This window comes from Citrus clementina, unplaced genomic scaffold, assembly GCF_000493195.1.
Source record: "Citrus clementina cultivar Clemenules unplaced genomic scaffold, Citrus_clementina_v1.0 scaffold_6, whole genome shotgun sequence".
In the NCBI taxonomy this organism is placed as follows: Eukaryota; Viridiplantae; Streptophyta; class Magnoliopsida; order Sapindales; family Rutaceae; genus Citrus; species Citrus x clementina.
This window is the reverse complement of record NW_006262139.1, coordinates 24,904,689-24,923,297: the sequence shown is the minus strand read 5'-3', so window position 1 is coordinate 24,923,297 and position 18,609 is coordinate 24,904,689. Positions and strand designations below refer to the sequence as shown.

The 18,609-nt window shown below is 32.3% G+C and overlaps 2 protein-coding genes across 3 annotated transcripts; one reads left to right on the top strand and one right to left on the bottom strand.

Moving 5' to 3' along the window:
- Window positions 1-5,132: 5,132 nt before the first annotated feature.
- On the top strand, window positions 5,133-7,390 carry LOC18038200. 2 transcript variants are annotated; one of them, XM_024182315.1, is made up of 9 exons: window positions 5,133-5,250; window positions 5,580-5,770; window positions 5,880-5,951; window positions 6,057-6,106; window positions 6,218-6,371; window positions 6,474-6,503; window positions 6,655-6,735; window positions 6,860-6,940; window positions 7,112-7,390. In XM_024182315.1, exons 2-9 carry the CDS (start codon window positions 5,636-5,638, stop codon window positions 7,250-7,252), a joined length of 744 nt encoding a protein of 247 aa, XP_024038083.1. In that variant the 5' UTR covers window positions 5,133-5,250; window positions 5,580-5,635; the 3' UTR covers window positions 7,253-7,390. The 2 variants fall into 2 exon arrangements, with proteins under 2 accessions (XP_024038083.1, XP_024038084.1); XM_024182316.1 differs by lacking the exon at window positions 6,860-6,940.
- Window positions 7,391-8,836: 1,446 nt separating this feature from the next.
- On the bottom strand, window positions 8,837-10,102 carry LOC18038199 (gibberellin-regulated protein 4). The gene is made up of 4 exons (XM_006431085.2): window positions 9,861-10,102; window positions 9,697-9,738; window positions 9,538-9,571; window positions 8,837-9,302 (listed from the first exon to the last, which is right to left on the bottom strand). The coding sequence occupies exons 1-4, from the start codon at window positions 9,921-9,923 to the stop codon at window positions 9,121-9,123; spliced, it is 321 nt and encodes a 106-aa protein (XP_006431148.1). The 5' UTR covers window positions 9,924-10,102; the 3' UTR covers window positions 8,837-9,120.
- Between the last annotated feature and the right edge of the window lie 8,507 nt (window positions 10,103-18,609).

Below are 18,609 nucleotides of genomic sequence, written 5' to 3'. Positions count from 1 at the left end.
ATTTTGAATTGAAAATTTATTTTTTTTTTTAAAAAGGAAAGAAAAAAAGAAAGAAACTAAATCTGTATTCATGGTGCAACTAAGTTTCAAGGAAGCTTTACGAATTTTGTATAGCACATAAAGCATTGAATCAAGATCGTTCGACCAAATGTGCTTATAGTATATGGAAATGGTAGAGACGTAGAGTATTCACTATAAGAAGTATTAAATAAGAACGGATTGGCGTTTTTAGAACATCAAAAAATCACAATAATAATAATACATCAATTATTGAAAGATAATGAGACTATCTAGCCCTATGATTCACATTCTATTGCATATAGGATATTATCCGGCAATGATTTTACGGAATTAGTTATGAGTATCTTGTTATAGTTATGACAGTTGAGCGAATTTAATTATCTGTCATATTACCTTTATTGATTTAAAAGTGAATTTTTATGACTGTTTAATAATTTATCAAAATTTAATGATCTATTCAATATGTTTGTCTTATTACATATTGTTTTTGTTCGACAGAAGAAAACATAATGGAACCAGACTACCAGTTTTGTCATCTTTTCTGCATGAAAATATATTTTCAATTATTACTCATTTTTTCTTCCCATATGATTTTATTTTTGTGAATTTTGGATAATTTTTTTTAATTTAGAAAAATATCATAAACATATTTTGAGTCAGATAGGATTATGTATGATAGAGAACGTACGGTCATTTCTCCAATAAACCAGAAGATTATGAAATAAGGAAACTTTGGATTTATTGAAGTGACAAAAAGATTAAAAGGAGAAATAGATTTGAGCTTTGCTCCAATAAGAAATCCATTTTCTCGTTCTTTTTCCTTTTTTTTACAAAGAAAGTACAGCTGAAATAGGGATGGCAATGGATTGGATCTGATCCAAGATCCACGTGATCCAAATCCAATCAGATCGGATTTGGATCGGTTTAAAATGAATTTGGATCAGATTTGGATATCGATGTGCGGATCTAAGACGGATCTGGAGCAGATTTAGATATATCTTAATATCTAAATCCATATCCATATTCACTCATCTTTTAATTTTATTTTATTTTAAAAGTTTCTTAACAATTGTGAAATTATAATGATAATAAATTTTATTCATAATATATTAGTAGTATTTATCATGCATTTAAACTCTTAAAACTTAAAGGTTAGTTTTGTAAATTTAAAGGTCAACCAACCTCAAAGCATGTACATGCAATATTCAAATTGCAAGCCAAGTAATATAAACTGGCAATTTATTTTATTATATTGACCAAATAATTTTTAAGGAATATAGTTATTCATATATTTAGTCAAATATGGTCATAATAAAAATAATAAAGGACTGAATATAAATCATATTTAATTTATATATCATTATCTAATGTTGTAGGAATGAGAGTAGGTGTATCGTAGATATTAGAATGATGAAGGAGACAATAGAATATTAGATTGATCTTACTCCTGCAATTACTTCAAAATGATATTTTATTATCTTTCTTATTTGTTGTTTTGGTGTAAAAGTATAAGCTACAATATTTATTATATTTTTGAGAAAAATTATATAATTTATTTGTTATCAATACATTTTAGCCTTCAATTTTCAATCTAAAAAATTATTACTTTTTTATTACTGAATTTTAGAATTCATGACGAATCTAGAGCAGATTTAGACTTTTTTTTTTTTTCCAGATTTGGAGCAGATATAGATTTTTATTTCTTTTTTGGATCTGGATATGGAGCGAAAAATATGGATTCATAACGGATCTGGAGCAGATACGGATCTTGATTTTTATTATGAATTTGGATCTAGAGCAAAGTAGATCCAACTCATATCTGCCCCATTGCCATCCCTAAGCTGAAATAATTAAATAGTTATGATATATTATTATATTTTTATATTTCTTCTTTTTAGTTCTTATCCGTCGCTTCTCAAGGGGAGGGTTGGCTAATCAATGATATAGTCCTGTTCAATAGATTGAAATTTTCTTAATTGATTAACCCCCTTTTTGCCATCTAAACCAACTTGTATTGCAATCAATAGGACATGATAATAAAAGAATTAAATGTTCTACACTTAATTATCAACTTCAAAATAATTATGAAAACGAAAAAAAAAAATCTTAAGAAAGCCGATTTAATTGAAGTGTAAATTCGGTTTAACACTCAGGAAAAAAAAAAGACAAATTTGCATTGCATATCGGAATTATATTTCAGAACTACAAGTAATAAATGTATATAAATCTTATAACCAACCATGTGGGGGTGGCGAGGCGTAGTTGAGGGCAATAAGGTAAATTTGCATGATGCCCAACCAGCAATGCCACGTATGGTAAAAAGAAAGTAGTGCCAAAATTGTAATTGTGTGGCACAAGAAACACAATTACGCGTCCAATTCTGACGACGGACTCGATGTTGATATTAAATTTCACAGTGGACGAATGGATGCTGACTGCTGCTGAGCTATCTGTCACCTTTGGTTTACATTTGAGCCTATATAATAAAATAAAAACCTTAATGCATATCACACCCCCTGTAGCAGTAGGTAGAAGGAGTATCTCAGTATTCTCTCTTTCTATTAATTCTCTGTTTTTTTTTTTTGTTTTTTTCCCCTCAAATTCTTGCATATTTGATGGTCTTTGGATCATTTTCTTATGAGCTCTTACAGATGTTTTGAGTTGTCTCTTTATATTCAGATTGATCTTCATTGCTATTCTTTCTTAATGCAATAAGTGTGAATGGATGAGGCTCATTCTATATATACACACACAGAGTCTTCGTTTTCTTTGCTATTTATCTTATTTTCTTTAGAGAACTTGAAACTCACTTCATTATTTTGAGTTTTCTGTAAGCATATTTAAGTATGATTTCTAAATACAAACATAACATGCCCATAAAAATTAAGAGCGGAAGTTTAGAATCAATCTCTAGTAATTAAAGTGTTTTGCAGCTGATTTTGATACTTCTGAAGCCTCTATAATTAATAGTGATGGTGTAGCATAAGTATTTTTTGTTTGATTACAAACCTCAAGGACCAAAATTATTTCCATCATCTCATTTTAACATGCCATCTTTCCATCAAAGATGAAGTAGTGAAAAAAGTTTGTTTTTAAGTGATTATTACAACTGTTAGCCGGCATTTATTTCCCCAAACGTGGCAAAATTGAACTCAATGAAATGTCTGTCCACGTACTGAAAACTCCTTTTAGAAAGACACCTCAACAGCTAAGTGTCCAACATTTTCTTGTACATATATGTAGGTCTTAGAAAATGAGAGATCATATCATCCTCAACGCTGATATCCCTATGATGTCACCAACCCACGAGCTTGAGCGATCGACTACAGTGCCTAATCTTGTAGAAGGAACAACCCAGCAACCGGGCCACATGCTCATCCAAGAATTCAAGATGGAGAGGCCGCCGGAGGGAGCAAACTCGTCAGAGTGCTGTGTTTTGCCAAGGGAAGGACTTCATCCACAACATGGAGCCTCCTTGTGCATGCAATTGCAAGGGTACCTCCCAGGTAAAGTTAATTGGTTCACATGAGGAATTGAATATCATGCATGTTTGTTGATGCACTCGTGACTAAATTCTAAAATACTCATTTTTTTAATGCGGAACGTTCATATGCAAATTCGTACATAATCCATGGCAATTTAACATTAAATTGTTGTTAATTATGTACGGATTCACATTTTGCAAAATATACACATGCGTGTGAACCTGGTTTTAAACAGGCAAAAGCATTTTATAGGGTGAAAAAACTATCAAGTGCATGCGTTTTAATTGAAGCACTCGATCCAATAATTAGTATAAAAAATAAAAAATATAAAAAATGCAATTCAAGAAGTTAAATTGGCCGTGAAAAATGCACAGATCAAATTTACCTGTGAAATCTAATCTAGCCTTTCTTCAAATTACTTGCTTTAATTTGAACCCTCATGCGCTTTTCTTAGATATGCTTCTATGTGCACGTTCAGGAGTTTTATAAGCCTGGCCGAGACACCGTCAGCGCCTGCTCCCCTGAAAGGAGCCATTCACAGGATCAGAGAGAATACTTAATTACCAACCAATAGATTAATTGTTTCTTTCAGCAACAATGTAAACGACTAGACTGATGTAAATGCAAAACTATTATTTTATCTTCCTTCAATTATGTAATGCAGAGATATGAGTGTACTAAAGTTTGGGCATAGAAAAATTATTACTGGAATTTAGAATGAAGAGAAAATAAAAAATTTGATAAGAGCACCACATGCTCTGTTCCAGAGCTAACTATGCAATAGTGGGGGGCTAATGACGTAATGTATGTATAGCTAGCCATATTAGTTCGGGTTTACTAAATACAAGCTTTTTTACGCTATTTAATCCTATTCAAAACTTCTATTAAAAGAGAATAAAGGAATTCCCCGCAATTTTTTTCTTTTCTGAACAACAGAGTCTTGCCAAAAAAAAAAAAAAAAGTACCAAGATATTAACCTTTATGCTCTTTATAGGTGAATTTTTTTCAGCATTTAATCTTATTTGTTTATAGTTCTATCAGAATTTTAGTATCTTATCAATGAACTTGTCATATTATGAATTGTCATTTTCTTAATAAATTTATGCTCATTGTATCATTTAAGAAGAAACATCTTATTCTTTTTCCATTTTAGAAAAAATAAAATGCTAAAGTAGTTAAAATAATCATGTATTACTGTATATCGTCTTCGTTCTTATCTCTTCTCAAGTGGAAGATTCGCTTATTAATTATATTGAAATTGATAGTATTAAAACTAAACAATCGTTGTTCATTATATTAAAATTATATTATAAAACTTCAAAATACAATCAATGTTTAATAATTTTTAGTTTATGGGGAAGATGAGGACTGAGGAAAGATGATTTGTAGGGGGCAAGAAGGTAACTTCCTTAGGATAGTCTAATCAGCTCTGACCGCAACTATTAAAAAGTAAAAACTAAAGCAAGCAACAACAATGCCACAATAAGCAAAAGAAAAGTAGAGAGCCAAAAAGTGTAATTATGTGGCAGAAAGAACCATTACGCGTCCAACTCTCAGCAGCACTCGAGGTTAATTTATTAATCCTCTAGACTAGCTAGCGAACAAATAATATTGGATGCTGAGGTTTTATATCACCTTCGGTTACATTTTAGTTTTAGCCTATATAACAAGCCTCACTCTCTTTGGGTTGCTCCCATCAAAGCCAGTACCATTGTAGCAGATCAAGAAGAAGGAATACATCTCAGTAATTTCTTCATTTTTCCTTTCTCTCTAATTTAATTCAAGAAATAATGCTCTTGTTTCTATGGTTTCATCGTTAAAATCTTCATCTCTTGCATCTTTGATATGTAGTCTTTAGACTGTTTTCTTGTTTGTTTTCAACAGGTCTTTTGTGTTCTTAATTGTATCCATTATGGCGGTTTCTTGTTTGTTTCAAAAAAAGGCTCATTGTTACTCCTAACTTGTTTGTTTTGCATGCAAGAAAATTTGAGCTTCTTTTTGTGACTGTTACTTTCTTTCTCATTTTCTGGAGAAACACTCACTTTATTATCATTTTTGTTTTTATTTTTTTAGCATATAGGTTTTCCGAGAATGAGTGATATCATATAATCTTCAAGGCTGAAAGCATTATGACCTTGAAGATTGTTGACAACGGCGCTGGTGATGGCAGCGAATCAAATGAGAGATCGGAGTGCCGTGTTTGCCAGGAGGAGGACTTCATCCATAAAATGGAGGCTCCTTGTGGTTGCAAGGGCACCATCCAGGTAACCTCACCATCATCAATTCATCATATATGTATATATGTATATCTGCATGTACCGGCCTGCTGTTTTAATTCTGATTATTCGTAGCTACTTCTTGCTCTATATATAGTTTGCCCACAGGAAATGCATCCAAAAATGGTGCAATGCAAAGAAGAAAATGATTTGTGAAATCTGCCACCAGGTATACATACATTATATGCAAGTTTATTAATAATTAATTCAGAAACTACTTTAATTGATTAATTCTTCTTATACATGCTTCTATTAATTTGTTGTACACTTACAGGATTATAGGCCTGGTTATCAGACCCCCGGCTATCGGGTCCCTCAGCCCAGGCAAGCTGATAATGCCGCTTCTCCACATTTTGTATATGAAGCGTAAATAATAAATCTGTACATTTATTGACATAAAAATTAAGCATCAAATTTGAATTATTTGCCTTACAGCGACCCATTTGCTTTCGTTGCCTATGGGGGACGGCCGTTGGCTTACTCACCTATTGCTCAAGCTGAAGCTCGGCGCCTTTTGAATCAATTTGAAAATGCTGATCGTCAAGAATCTGAATCTGCTTCTTCATTTATGTGCACTGCTTTTCTTGCGGTATTTAGTTTCTCTATTTACAATCATTAATTTTGATAATAAAATCGAAAGTTGTACATTCGGTCTTAATTTATTTTTTCTTCTGTTAATTCTTATTACGAGGTTCAACTGCCCTGTTTCTGCAATGCAATGGTATGTAACAAAATTATTCTTTCGTTGTATGAAAAAAGAAATTAATGATATTAATTTCATGTTTAATTACTTAATTAATTCTTGGACTAATTAAATTAAATGAGGTCCTTCTTTATATATAGCTAGTATACTGATTGTGCTTGGCATGCAGCTCGTAACTCTGATGCTATTCATGGATATTTTCATCAATCACCACACTCAGAGCAAAGATGATGTCAAAACCAAGTGCTATGTAAGACGAAATTTCATTCATAAACACACACCAACGCCCACTAAAGACTTTTTTTTTCTCTACTCTTCATTTTTACTTGTACTAACATCATGAATATCTCCTATGATGATGATGCTTCATGCAGCTGGCATTGGGTCTCTTAATTTATCTGATAACGTTTGTGGTCGTGTCCAACAAAAGCTTCTCCCCGAGGCCTGTTATTATAGTACACATCACTCTCTTTTATCTCCAACTTATTGTATTTTCTTAAGATGAGTTAGTTCTTCATAGGTGCAAACGCATGGGCATTTCACAAAGTGCGGACGTTAACACTTGAGAATTATTACTCTTATGATTGCTCCTTTTGACAATACACAAACTACAACTCTGTGATCAGGGAAGTAGCAACAGCAATGCAAGTGAAGAAATAGCTGTTGTGATAGATGGAGGGAACAATGGTACTGATAATGAGGCGAGTGATAGTCAGCAGAATGAAGAAGGAAGCCTTCAATCTGAACGAGTTCCCCTGCTCTTTTGAATGCCATTGACAGATAGTATATAATAAATAGCAGTGTTTAAATTTAGAAAGCAAGACTGCTTATCATGCAAGCCTATGTCTCTTAATGCTTTGTTTTGCAAGACTCCAGTAACTTGAATGTTTTATTGTTATTATTTTATCTGCATAGAACAAATCTTATATAATCCTTTAGATTTTAGTATAATTTAGACGCATGCATTTTCTTGTAGCTGATTAACAATTTTCACACAAGTGATGCTATGCATATTTAGTTGGGATACTTGTATCCTAACTGAATCATCATCACTAATAGAAGAAATTCACAATTTGGATTAAAAATGATAAGATTTAATAATTATTTATTAATTGAATAAGTTAGATAACGATATTTCCTTTACTACATCAATTATGATACAAACTAAGTATTCGACCTAAGTAGGTATAGCATTATTATTTTCACACTAGTGGTATCTTCAGAAGTCAGATTGCATATAGCTCATAAGTAATTTTCACCATCATTAGGTTTCTTTTTATCTGTCTCTATTTTTTTAATTCAATGGAAAATTTCTCAAATGAAAGAAAAAGTGGAGAGAAAAAACAAGGAAAATTTAAAATTCTTTTTTTATTTGGAGAAAACACAAAGGGAAAATTTATCACTACAACATTTTAGTTTCTTTAATCGTGTTAGAAATTTAGTTTTACGCCCCATATTTTTAGAATCTTTATTGTCCAATATTTATAGACTAGACTCTATCCATTCTAGCCTCTCAAATTTTACCACCTTTGCATTTTAACACCCAAATTCTCAATTCAGTGCTTGGCCCAGCCTAATTACCGAGAAGAAATCCTTGAATGATGGCTATTGAATATGGCTAGAATCCCGGGAGCTGCAGGGACAGCCCAAATGGCTTGATTTGGGCCCCCAATCATAGCAGTGAACAGTAAGTATACAGGCCTGCACATTGCACAGCCACCGCCAAAAGGCCGCCAAAGTCTATCTAGACCCGGATACCTATTTGCATTTTGGAAAAGCACATGCATTTGCATTCTAACTTCTAAGCATCAATTGAGGAAATCCCAATGAAAAGAATCTAGAAATAGAATGGTCAGGTCATCATCAAATTCATTAAACTTGGTTTGAACATGCTCATGTGATAAAGTTTCTTGCTCATTGGAAATCCCAGTGAAAAGAAGCTAGGAATAGATGGTCAAGTCATCATCAAATTCATTAAACTTGCTTTGAACATGCACATGAGATAAAAATTTCTTGCTCATTTATTTCACTTTACACCCCACTCTCCCTCAACTTAAATATAATGGCAGCCAAGAGCAAAAAGTAGAATGAGTAGAGCTCATCAGCCCAAGCTTCTATGTGCATTATTATCCATCAATCTTGACTTTCATGTTTCACTCGGCACCACGCTACCCTTATATTTCGGGGACACAATTGGAGTTGCAGAACCTCATCCTTTTGTCCATTAACTGAAAAGCTGCAAAATCATGCATAGAAGGTATGTATAATAATATCATCACCACTCCGTCTTTTTCCCCCACTTTTAAGGCCCTAGCAGTTTTGCTACCTCAATATTTACCAAAACAAGAAGCTTAGTCGTAAATAAGAAACTTCATTGACATTATAATATGATAATACATCATAGATTAGCCACTCTCATTTAGAGGAGGTTAATCCTTAATCCTCAAGGAGTGACTCACATCAAAAGAAACCCCCACATATAGGAAAAAGGGGCTGGCCGGTGCGTATTGAATTTTGAAGTTAGTAAGTAATAGTAGAATAGCATCACAGTGGCTGTGATGATAATACAACAAAACGAAACTTAAAATAGGTGACGATAAAGAGGAAGAGATTTTGAAAGCGAAGAGCTGCATGCTTAAGGGCATTTAGGTCCTCCTTCCTTGGTCTTCCAATTGTTGTAGCAAGGGCACACAGCCTTGTTGCCATAGTAGCCAGGGGGCACACACAGACACTTCTTGCAGCACTTGTTGCAAAAGAATAGGCATGGCTTGCGGTATTGGGTCTGGCTGCATCTCGTATCACATTTTCCAGGGCATTCTGGTCATTCCAGACACATGTGATTTGAGAAAGTAGTAGTATTCTTTATTATAAATAAAAAAAAATAAAACAAATAGTCAAAAAAAATAAAACCATCATTATCTTTTGTAACTTTCGAAGAGTTTTGACCACACTTGGACTCTCTGCTCTACCCACATACATCGGTCATTGTGCTTTTGTTTTTTGGAAGTGAATAATTAATGGAAAACGGTTATTTGAGACTTGAGAAACTTACGGTAGCTCTTGACAGTCCCAGGTCCGTAATGTTTCTGAAAATTACAAAATGCACAGCATTTAATCAGTTTCTTGCAAATGCAACCCTCAAGGGTTTACAAAAAATCAATCTTTTTCTGCGACGAAGTTGAGAAAAATGTACAAGAGAGAGATGTATTACCGAATCATAGTGCCGACCTCCCTGCCCATTTGCTGCCACGGCCTGCATTAGGGTAAATAAAGAAAATATTTGTCATCTAAGCTCTAAAAAATGTTCATACAAGAGTGAAAAATTAAAATTATTAGGATATGTGTGTTTTCTTTTTTTTTGGAGGGGGTGGTTACCATTATTTGAAGCATGGAGATGGCAAAGAGAGCCAAGATGAAGATGGCAAACGATTTAGCCATGGCCCTTAAACTTGCTACAAATTAACAAACAAACCCCTCTTAAAGTGGAACAGAACTCGAAACAAGCACAAGAGAGAAACAAGAAATTGTAAAGACTGAAGAGGGGTTGGTTTTGCTTGAAGGAAGCTACGTGATGTGGGGCTTAAATAGGAAGAGGGAAATTCTTTTTTAAGTGAGAAAGCATTGGATGTGTTTTACTCGTACAATATGATTGAACTTTTTTTTATGATCTGAATCTGATCATGGTATTTTTATTTTCTAGATTCAGATTTGCACATTTTGGATTGGAACCTGGTATAATATTAAACATGGTTTATTAGAAAATCTCTTTAGAGTGAGTGTGGGATTAAAAATGTAAAATAACTATTCTTTCTACTTGACGATTTTTGATACAATGATATATTATAATTAAAATTTTATTAATATTTATAATAAAAAATCAGTTAAAACTCTTTTAAATAATCATATTACAGCGTTGTACTTGACGTTTTTATAATACATGCAATGGTTGATTTTAATGGTTGATTTTAAATGCATGAAGGATGGAAGTCAATAAATGACATGACCAGTCTCCCTTTTTGTTCCTTTAATTTTTCACGGGGTAAATGGAATGGTCAATTTTTAATCTTCATATTATCATACTCTTCCAAGCTGTTCATTTTCAGTTTCTAAAAAAAAGAAATAGCAATTTGCATGATTGCATCTTTCGTATTCCTTCATGTGCATAGCTCATGGCCACTTCCTTTAAATTACCAAATATTGTTAATAATATTAAAAGAATGAAGATCCAAACAACCACCACATGAACCGAAATGCTAGCTCAATTATTGCCATGAGCATTACACGTGGTTTTTATAAAATAAACAATTTCGTTGGAGGCAACATGTGAAATAAAAACTAAAATTTTATGGAGTAATAAAATAGAAAAAAAAACATAAATTACGATGAAATGTAAGAAATTCACTATTGTATCATGGGTAGTTTAACTTTAACTTGGTAGCTCAAAAAACAATTTTATAGATGAAAAAAAATTAATCAATTACAACTAAACTGATAAATCCCAAGATTAAAATAAAAAATGTAAATCATTATTATTATTATTATTATAATATGGCATGGATTTGTGGCTCAAGACGGTGATTCACTACATGAGTAAGGCAGTGTTTGGTGTTGAGATATTTAAAAAAAAAAAAAAAAAAATGCTTTTATTGGACGGTGCATGCATTGAAGACTGGGGAGTAGAGTTAGTTAAGTGGGTTATGGATAAGGGCCCCACTGAGACAGACAGGTCAAGGAAACTATAAAAAGAAATTAATTAAAAAGGGAATAATATTAATATATGCTCTTTGATTAAAATATTAAAACATTTTTTTTGTCTCTTCGCATGTGCTTCCACCGAGCAGTGCACGTGGCCCAAAGCTGCGCCTCTTTGACAAAAGTGCGCACCCCGCGCTGTACACCATCCTCAATGCCTTTTTTTTTTTTTTTCTGTTTTCTTCCATCACTGGACCAATTTGTTAAAAGGTAAATCCTATCTTACATGCACGTAAGATATATATTCTTCTCACATAAATAGTGTATGAATCCCACACATGCAGAGTTGCCATGATTTGACCTTGACTGCTCTTCTGTTACTGCTAGCTGCTCACTTTGGTGATCTTTTCATAATTTCAATTTTCACCTCTATTTTCTACCTTGAACTGCGTTTAAGGTGTCTCCCGTCTCCCTCTCTCAATTAGATGAAAATTCAATTCTCGTTGATAGTCAATTGTAAAAAAGGGGACTCCTCTTTTTCTACGATCAATTATATATATGATATAATTTTTATAAATTAATAATGTCGGGATTATAAAAATTTATTAATTTAAAAATATATTAATTAATCAATAAATTAATAATTTATTAATTTATAGAGTGTATTCACAGTATAAATAATTAACATTTAATTGACTGAAAATTCATTATAGTTTACAAATATAATCAATAGAATTTAAATAAATTCATCAAATAAATAATGTATACTTGATTAAATAAGTTCATGAATTTTGCTAAATATATTCAATGAACTAAACTAAATATTAATTATTAAATTGTACAAATTGAATTAGAACTAATCTAATGTTCCTATCTACTTGATTAACTAAATTCATGTATTTACATAAATTTATCTAAATGTATTCAATGAACTAAACTAAATGTTAGTTATTAAATTGTATTAATTGAATTTGAACTAATTCATCTAATGTACCTAATGAAAATAATGAAAATTCAGAGGTCCAAAGTTTAGAAGAAATTGTTGGTAACATCACTGAAGATCATGCTGAAGATGAAGTTGAGGATGACACAGTACATTTAGAGCTTATTTCGCGCACTGAATCACTCAAGTCATCAACAACACTTCATAATTTTTTATTGTAGCACGAGAATTCAACCCCAGAACTTTTAGATGCAGTAAGAAAAATTAGAGATGAGATTCAACTAGATTTAAATTTCAAGAAAAAAAAAGTTACAATAGATTCATATTTTAATAAATTGACATAGTCAGTTACACTTTTAATTTTACAGTATTTCAAATTTCTACAATTATTAATTTATGATATAAATGGGACCACAAAATTATATAGGAGTTCTTAGAAAAATTATTATCTTATTAATTTATCGAAATTATTAATTTAGCTTTAGGGTTCAAGTCGGGACTGCAAAAAATTATTATATTGTAGAGATTATTAATTTATCGAGTATTAATTTGTAGAGGTTATATTGTAATAATCAGATAGGGGTCAATTTTTCAACCATTAATACAAGGTAGAGTAAATATATTTCTCTAAATTAGTGAGGATAAAATTTTAGATTATGCTTAAGTATTATTAATTCATGTTACTTTTGATTGAATTTTCATTGTAAATATATCCATAGAACTGTAATAGGATAAACGTAAAAAAAAAAGCATTTGATGGTAGATGCTGGACTTGCATTACTATTATTGAATTCTTACATGTTAACTTGTAGTATAAGGTCAAATGTTTATTTAACATTGGACTATAAAAAAAAAAAAAAACAGGCAAATTGACTGAGAAAGAAAGTGTTTTTGACATGACTATAAGGTCAAGTGTTACTACTTTATTCATCTTTTAACTTTAATTGTCTTATCTAATCTCAAGCTTTTACTTTTGCCGAGTGGTATAATATTCTGTGGGTCATGTTATTCAATTATATATTCAGAATTGAGATATTTTTAAACATGTAATTCTCTTTGGAGGTTTAACTACCAATTAGTGCGGTGATAATTTATTTTTTTATGTCTATATATGTGAGGAGGAATTCGAATCTTCCATGTGAATAGTGGAGAGTGTTTAATTTTTTAGAATATTCAATATAAATCCAATTCATTTTTAACATATTATTGATGCAGAAATTTAGTTGAGGTAAAGAGAGGTTAGATGCCCACCACAACACTTAAATTTATTTTAGATGGGGAGACGGGATCAGCTTGCATCTCCTCACCTCAAGCAGACACTAGCGACCACGAGCACCTTCCTGCAGAATCACCTGCATTCACAAAAAAATGATTTGGGGGATCGGATATTTTTTCGATGCGGCTTTTGGGAAAATTTATGCCACAATTCACATGACTTTATAATAATTGCTTAAAAAAAATCTCAAAGAGAAAAGCTATTCTTTGCCTGTGAGAAAGAGTCAAGATGATTGCTTAACTGGTTTGAATTTTCTAGGGTTTTTAAAAAAAAATTAAAACTGATGACCTTGGATTGAGGGAATAGCTGTTAGTGGATTAGGTTCGTACCCTAATTTTTCGAAGGAGATTCGTGAGTTGACTATTAATTGAATCTCTAGGTTGACTTAGTTTAAATCTCTCATCGCAGGATCCTTATGCGAACATACTAGTAAAGAAGCTCTCAGTTCTTCACAATTCGAGGACATTACTTGTGAGAATGCCATGAGAAGAGTACGACTAGTGCAAAATCACATCAATCGTTCTCCCTCTTGTAACCTCCGAACACATATATTCATTATAGAGTTGGTATAACCGTATTTTAACTAAAAACTATATTCTAACTATAAATATCAGGTTAATAATGTTTATGTAATATTTAAAATCTCATTAGCTCGATTCATAACTAAAAATTGAAGTTATCAACATTCAAGTATAAATCTAACTTCATCGATGGATTTAATTAATTTTAGTTGTTCGGAGAAACAAAGCACAGTTCAAATACATGCCAAAACAATAAAGTCTTAATGTATGTTCAGAACAAATTCTCACCATAACTAATGTTGTATGTTCCTTTTCGTGATTGTCGTTTGGTTTGAAGTGTGAACAAACCAGCACCTTTTATTCTTGCACATAACGTAATGGGGGAAAAAAGACGGTTCAATTTCAGACTAACCATGTGCACATCATTAACCACATCACATGCTATGAACATTTTTGCAGTCTTTGCCGAGTGCCGACACTCTTGTCCTAATTACCCAACTGTCCTAAGGCAACTACCAACATTGAATCCTACAAAACAATCCCCTCGATCTCTCTCAATGGATCTAATACGTGTGTGTGTGTGTGTGTAAGACAATGAGTAATGATTCAACGAGAGTGATGTTTCTCATAATATATAATAAGCAGCAGTAATATTACATGATGATGGTTTATTATTACAGTGTTTCAATTGCATTAGTAGGTCTTACCATGATCACATGAATTGAATTTCTAGATCTCAGAAGATATTAACAGCAGTTTGGTAATATTATAAGTTTTAAAATAATTAATATAATTGTTTCAATCATTTATATTCTTACAACAATTTAATATCAAAATTTACTAAACGCATACAATTATTTTTAAAAATTAAATTTTTGTAAGATAAGTTGATTTGTTCTAAAAAAAATAAAAAATTACCAAACAACAAAATTAGGATTAGTTTTTTAAAATCGCTTTTAAATCTTTGAAAAAGGCCCTAAAATTGATCCTAACTAGACATCTCAACATACACATGAATCCCGCTGCTAATTCGATATTCAAAGTTAACAGTTAACGGTATAGGATAAGATTTGATGAAAAATTGAGAAGCATTCTGCCCAGAAAATTTAGCACATACCAAATTGTTGTCCCTGAAAATCACAACAGTAATTAAAAGGGGTGATGACTGGCGAGTGATCCGTGAATTGCACGGTACAAAAAAGTACTGAAGTAGCACAACTCAAATCCATACTCATCATCATGTTCCTTCCATGTGAGGCCACATGGGGGAGCAAGTTTTTTTTTTTTTAATTTTTTTATCAAAGTATCATCATTCATTCTTCCCCGAAAATATCTTCATCACTAAGAATATTATTACCCACTGCTTTCCCTCTTTCCCATTCAATCTCTTTTTTTTTTTTTAAATTTTTGGAACAAGTAATTTTAATAATTAAATTTCCATCCTCTTTATGATTAAGATATATTTACTCAATGAATTTTTATTTATTAGCTGCTAAATTATATATGTGTTATTTTCTGAATTATATTCCATTAAGTTAAGGCATTAACAACAAAACCAAACTAAAAATAAATAAAAATAAAATCGAAAACTCTTAAATCAGATCTGTGATACGAATTAGAACACACCCGAGATATCAAACTGCGCACAAGCAGGTGATATAGGGCCAGACAATTTTATCCTGACTGAATTGAGTTGCTCAAAAACAGTATAAATAAAATTGGGTTTAAAGCCCATTCAAGCCCAAAAACTCTTGAGTGGGCTAAGAGAAAGTTGTTAGTGGACTTTGGGCAAAATTTGTGGCCCATTGATGTATTACCACTGGTTGTAAAAGATTTCACGGTATGGAATAAAGTTCTGGCAAGACAGCACTGGGAAAGAGTTCAGTGTCGATTACAGGAATTGAATGGTAAAATCCGACATCGTATCAGAATTTCCTGAGATCGAATATTATTCGCTTTTGAGATTTAAAGGAGGAGGACTAAGCCCTTTCTGGGTAATTAAGTAACATGGTGGTGACATGTGAATGATCAAGTCCTCGTGTCATATTTTTCAATTTTCCATTGGGATTCCCTATGTTAAGGTGTCGATCGAAGTCCTCACCTCGCGTGTGCATTGCGAGAAAGATTTTCTTTGCAGCCATTTGAAGTAGCGCAATGGAGCTATGTAGTCTGTAAATGGCAAATTGTAAATATTCTTAACTCAGCAGTCAGCAGACACATAAACAAACTAAATATATCTCTCTCTCTCTCTCTCATGAGACTCAAAAAAAAAATTGCTCCCGACAAGCAATTGATATTAGAGTTTGCCACTTGTCACGCGTCTTTTGGTTGGTTTGATCATTATTTTTCTATTTATAATCATGGTGACTCATACATCCTTTTGACATTTTAGGTTGAGGTTGAATGGTTGATTTTCGATTTTTTCATCATGTACGTGATCTGTAAATCATATTATTACTGTATTTATTACGCCCTTCTTCTTTTTTTTTTAGATTGTTTTCTTTAATATAACTTCAAATTTATTGCTTCTTGTCCCATTAATTTCTTTGCCCCAACCCCACATTTTCAGACGGCCTGCACCAGACAAGATTGTTAAGAAATCTCCAACATGGGCTCGGTACTAGCAATTATTTTTCTTTTTAAAGAAGAATAATTTTTTTTTTAAAGAAAAAATTGACTACTAGCATATATCAGTAGTTAAATATATATCTTTTTGGACTCTGCTTAAAATTAACAACACGAATATTGTTATTTCATATACATTTTTTTTTTCCACATTGAGCGTTTTGAGGACTGAGAAATTCATGTAGGAAGGGAAGTACAGTTAATATTCAACGAGATTTAGCAGAAAAAATAAAATAAAAATCACAATACCCTGTATAACCTAAGTGTTGGGTTTATTGTGAACCCTTATGGTTTTCTTCCTCGATCCTAATCATTATACATTTCTTTTTTAAAAAAAAAAAAAAAATTCTCGTGATTTCTTTTAAACTTTCAAAAAATTCTTATTACCCACCACCACATGGGTTGATAGCCCTACAACAGTCAATTATTAAGTTGGTTAAGCCCTTACAAAACAAACAATATCACATTGATAGCTTCTTGCAAGCAAATCCTGTATCATTGTTACAGTTTTTCGCTAGCTGTTGCTTATGACATTTCATTTTCGCTGAGACTAAAGCCAATATAAACTTGAATCTTGAAATTTAAACTACACACTAATTCATGCACTACCCCAAAGAAGCATATGGGTCCACTAACAGAGATGTTATTGCTGGCTATTCTCCCTTTCAAAAAACCTAATAATTTTGTTTCACTTGCACAAGATTTATTAACTGTACAATAAATTTTACAAGGACCATTAGGTAAGATTTGTCAGAAGCTATTATAGCCCCAGCTAGCTCATACTTCATATCAACCTGTTATGTTATGTTATCATTCATCTTTCTTCTTTCTTTTTCCTTTTCTGGTTTCTGAATTTTCAGTGCACGAGACCCGAATGCCAAAAATACCCACAAAGGCTAGCTAGAGGAGAGACCCCCATTTCATGTGCTTTTAAAATAAGCAAAAACACAGGACTTGTTCAAAACTCCAATTTGCTTGTTTGGTTTTTGAAATCTTTTATTTTCATCAAACACTTTACTACCGTATATTGCAGTGTATGCTTGAAGCCATGCTGCTTTTACAGTTCATAGGGTCCATTGAATAGTACTATCCCAAATTTCCGCTAGGCCCCATTTCCTGAGACAACAAAGAAAAATATGGGAGTTAATTTTAATTTCTATGGGCCCAATAAGTTCACAGATGCTACCAACTGGCTCTAGGTTTGATCCCGGTTTACATGTGCATGTTAATGTTATTAAGATCACAAGTTGCTTAAGATTAATGGGTTTGATCTTGATTTCTTTAACGTGGCATCAGAGCTAAGATTCATAATTGTAAATGAGAAATAAAGCAATAGAAGGCCGTCAATGGGTTTTTGGTCCAACGGTGAACCTCTACTCTCACAATTAAGAAGGATTGTGAGGTTAGGGATTCGAGTCCCCATGCACTCAAAACTCTCTCAATTAAGCATTATGCATAATAGTGTGGAGTTTATTTGCAAGTCTTTCTCCCTTACGAAATGCGAGTGGAGTAGAAACATCCCTCGTCTGTGAGGGTTACTTATCTAGGCACGTACTTCATAAATTTAATGTAACAATGTAAGTCTCAGTTATGTATATTTGATTGTAAATATCGGTATAATGTCTGTTATAATATTAGTTGTAAATATATGTGTAATACAATAATCTGAAGTGTAATCAATATTTAAAAAAAAAAAAAAGGAATAGAAGGCCATTCCCTGGAATCCTAGACAATTTTGTTGTAACTGATTTCGTATGTATCTTAATTAGCCATACAGATCAACAAAATATGCATGCAAGGAAGGATGTTACTTTCCCGACTGAGGCAAAGCAAACCTGTGGTGAAACAATGAAGCAAGATGAAGCTCCAATAGAATTGAGACTGTGTTTTCATGCTACAAAATTTGCTTTCTAAGGAGCATGGCTAAAAAAGCAAAATAATTGTCCCGCAAATACGGTCCTCCTCTAGTTTAAACATAATGTAAGTTGAAATTATATTACAAATAGTCATTAGATGTAAACTTTTCCTAAAATTGCTTATCCAGTTGGTTCATAAACAGTGCTGAAG

Bases quoted from the DNA above. Each gene is read 5' to 3' on its own strand.
- LOC18038199 (XM_006431085.2), bottom strand. From the start codon at position 9,923: ATGGCTAAATCGTTTGCCATCTTCATCTTGGCTCTCTTTGCCATCTCC. The intron at 9,739-9,860 runs GTAACCACCCCC...ACCCTAATGCAG, and splicing joins TCTCCATGCTTCAAATAATG to GCCGTGGCAGCAAATGGGCA. The intron at 9,572-9,696 runs GTAATACATCTC...TGTAATTTTCAG, and splicing joins GAGGTCGGCACTATGATTCG to AAACATTACGGACCTGGGAC.
- LOC18038200 (XM_024182315.1), top strand. From the start codon at position 5,636: ATGACCTTGAAGATTGTTGACAACGGCGCTGGTGATGGCAGCGAATCA. The intron at 5,952-6,056 runs GTATACATACAT...GTACACTTACAG, and splicing joins TTTGTGAAATCTGCCACCAG to GATTATAGGCCTGGTTATCA. The intron at 6,736-6,859 runs GTAAGACGAAAT...TGCTTCATGCAG, and splicing joins ATGTCAAAACCAAGTGCTAT to CTGGCATTGGGTCTCTTAAT.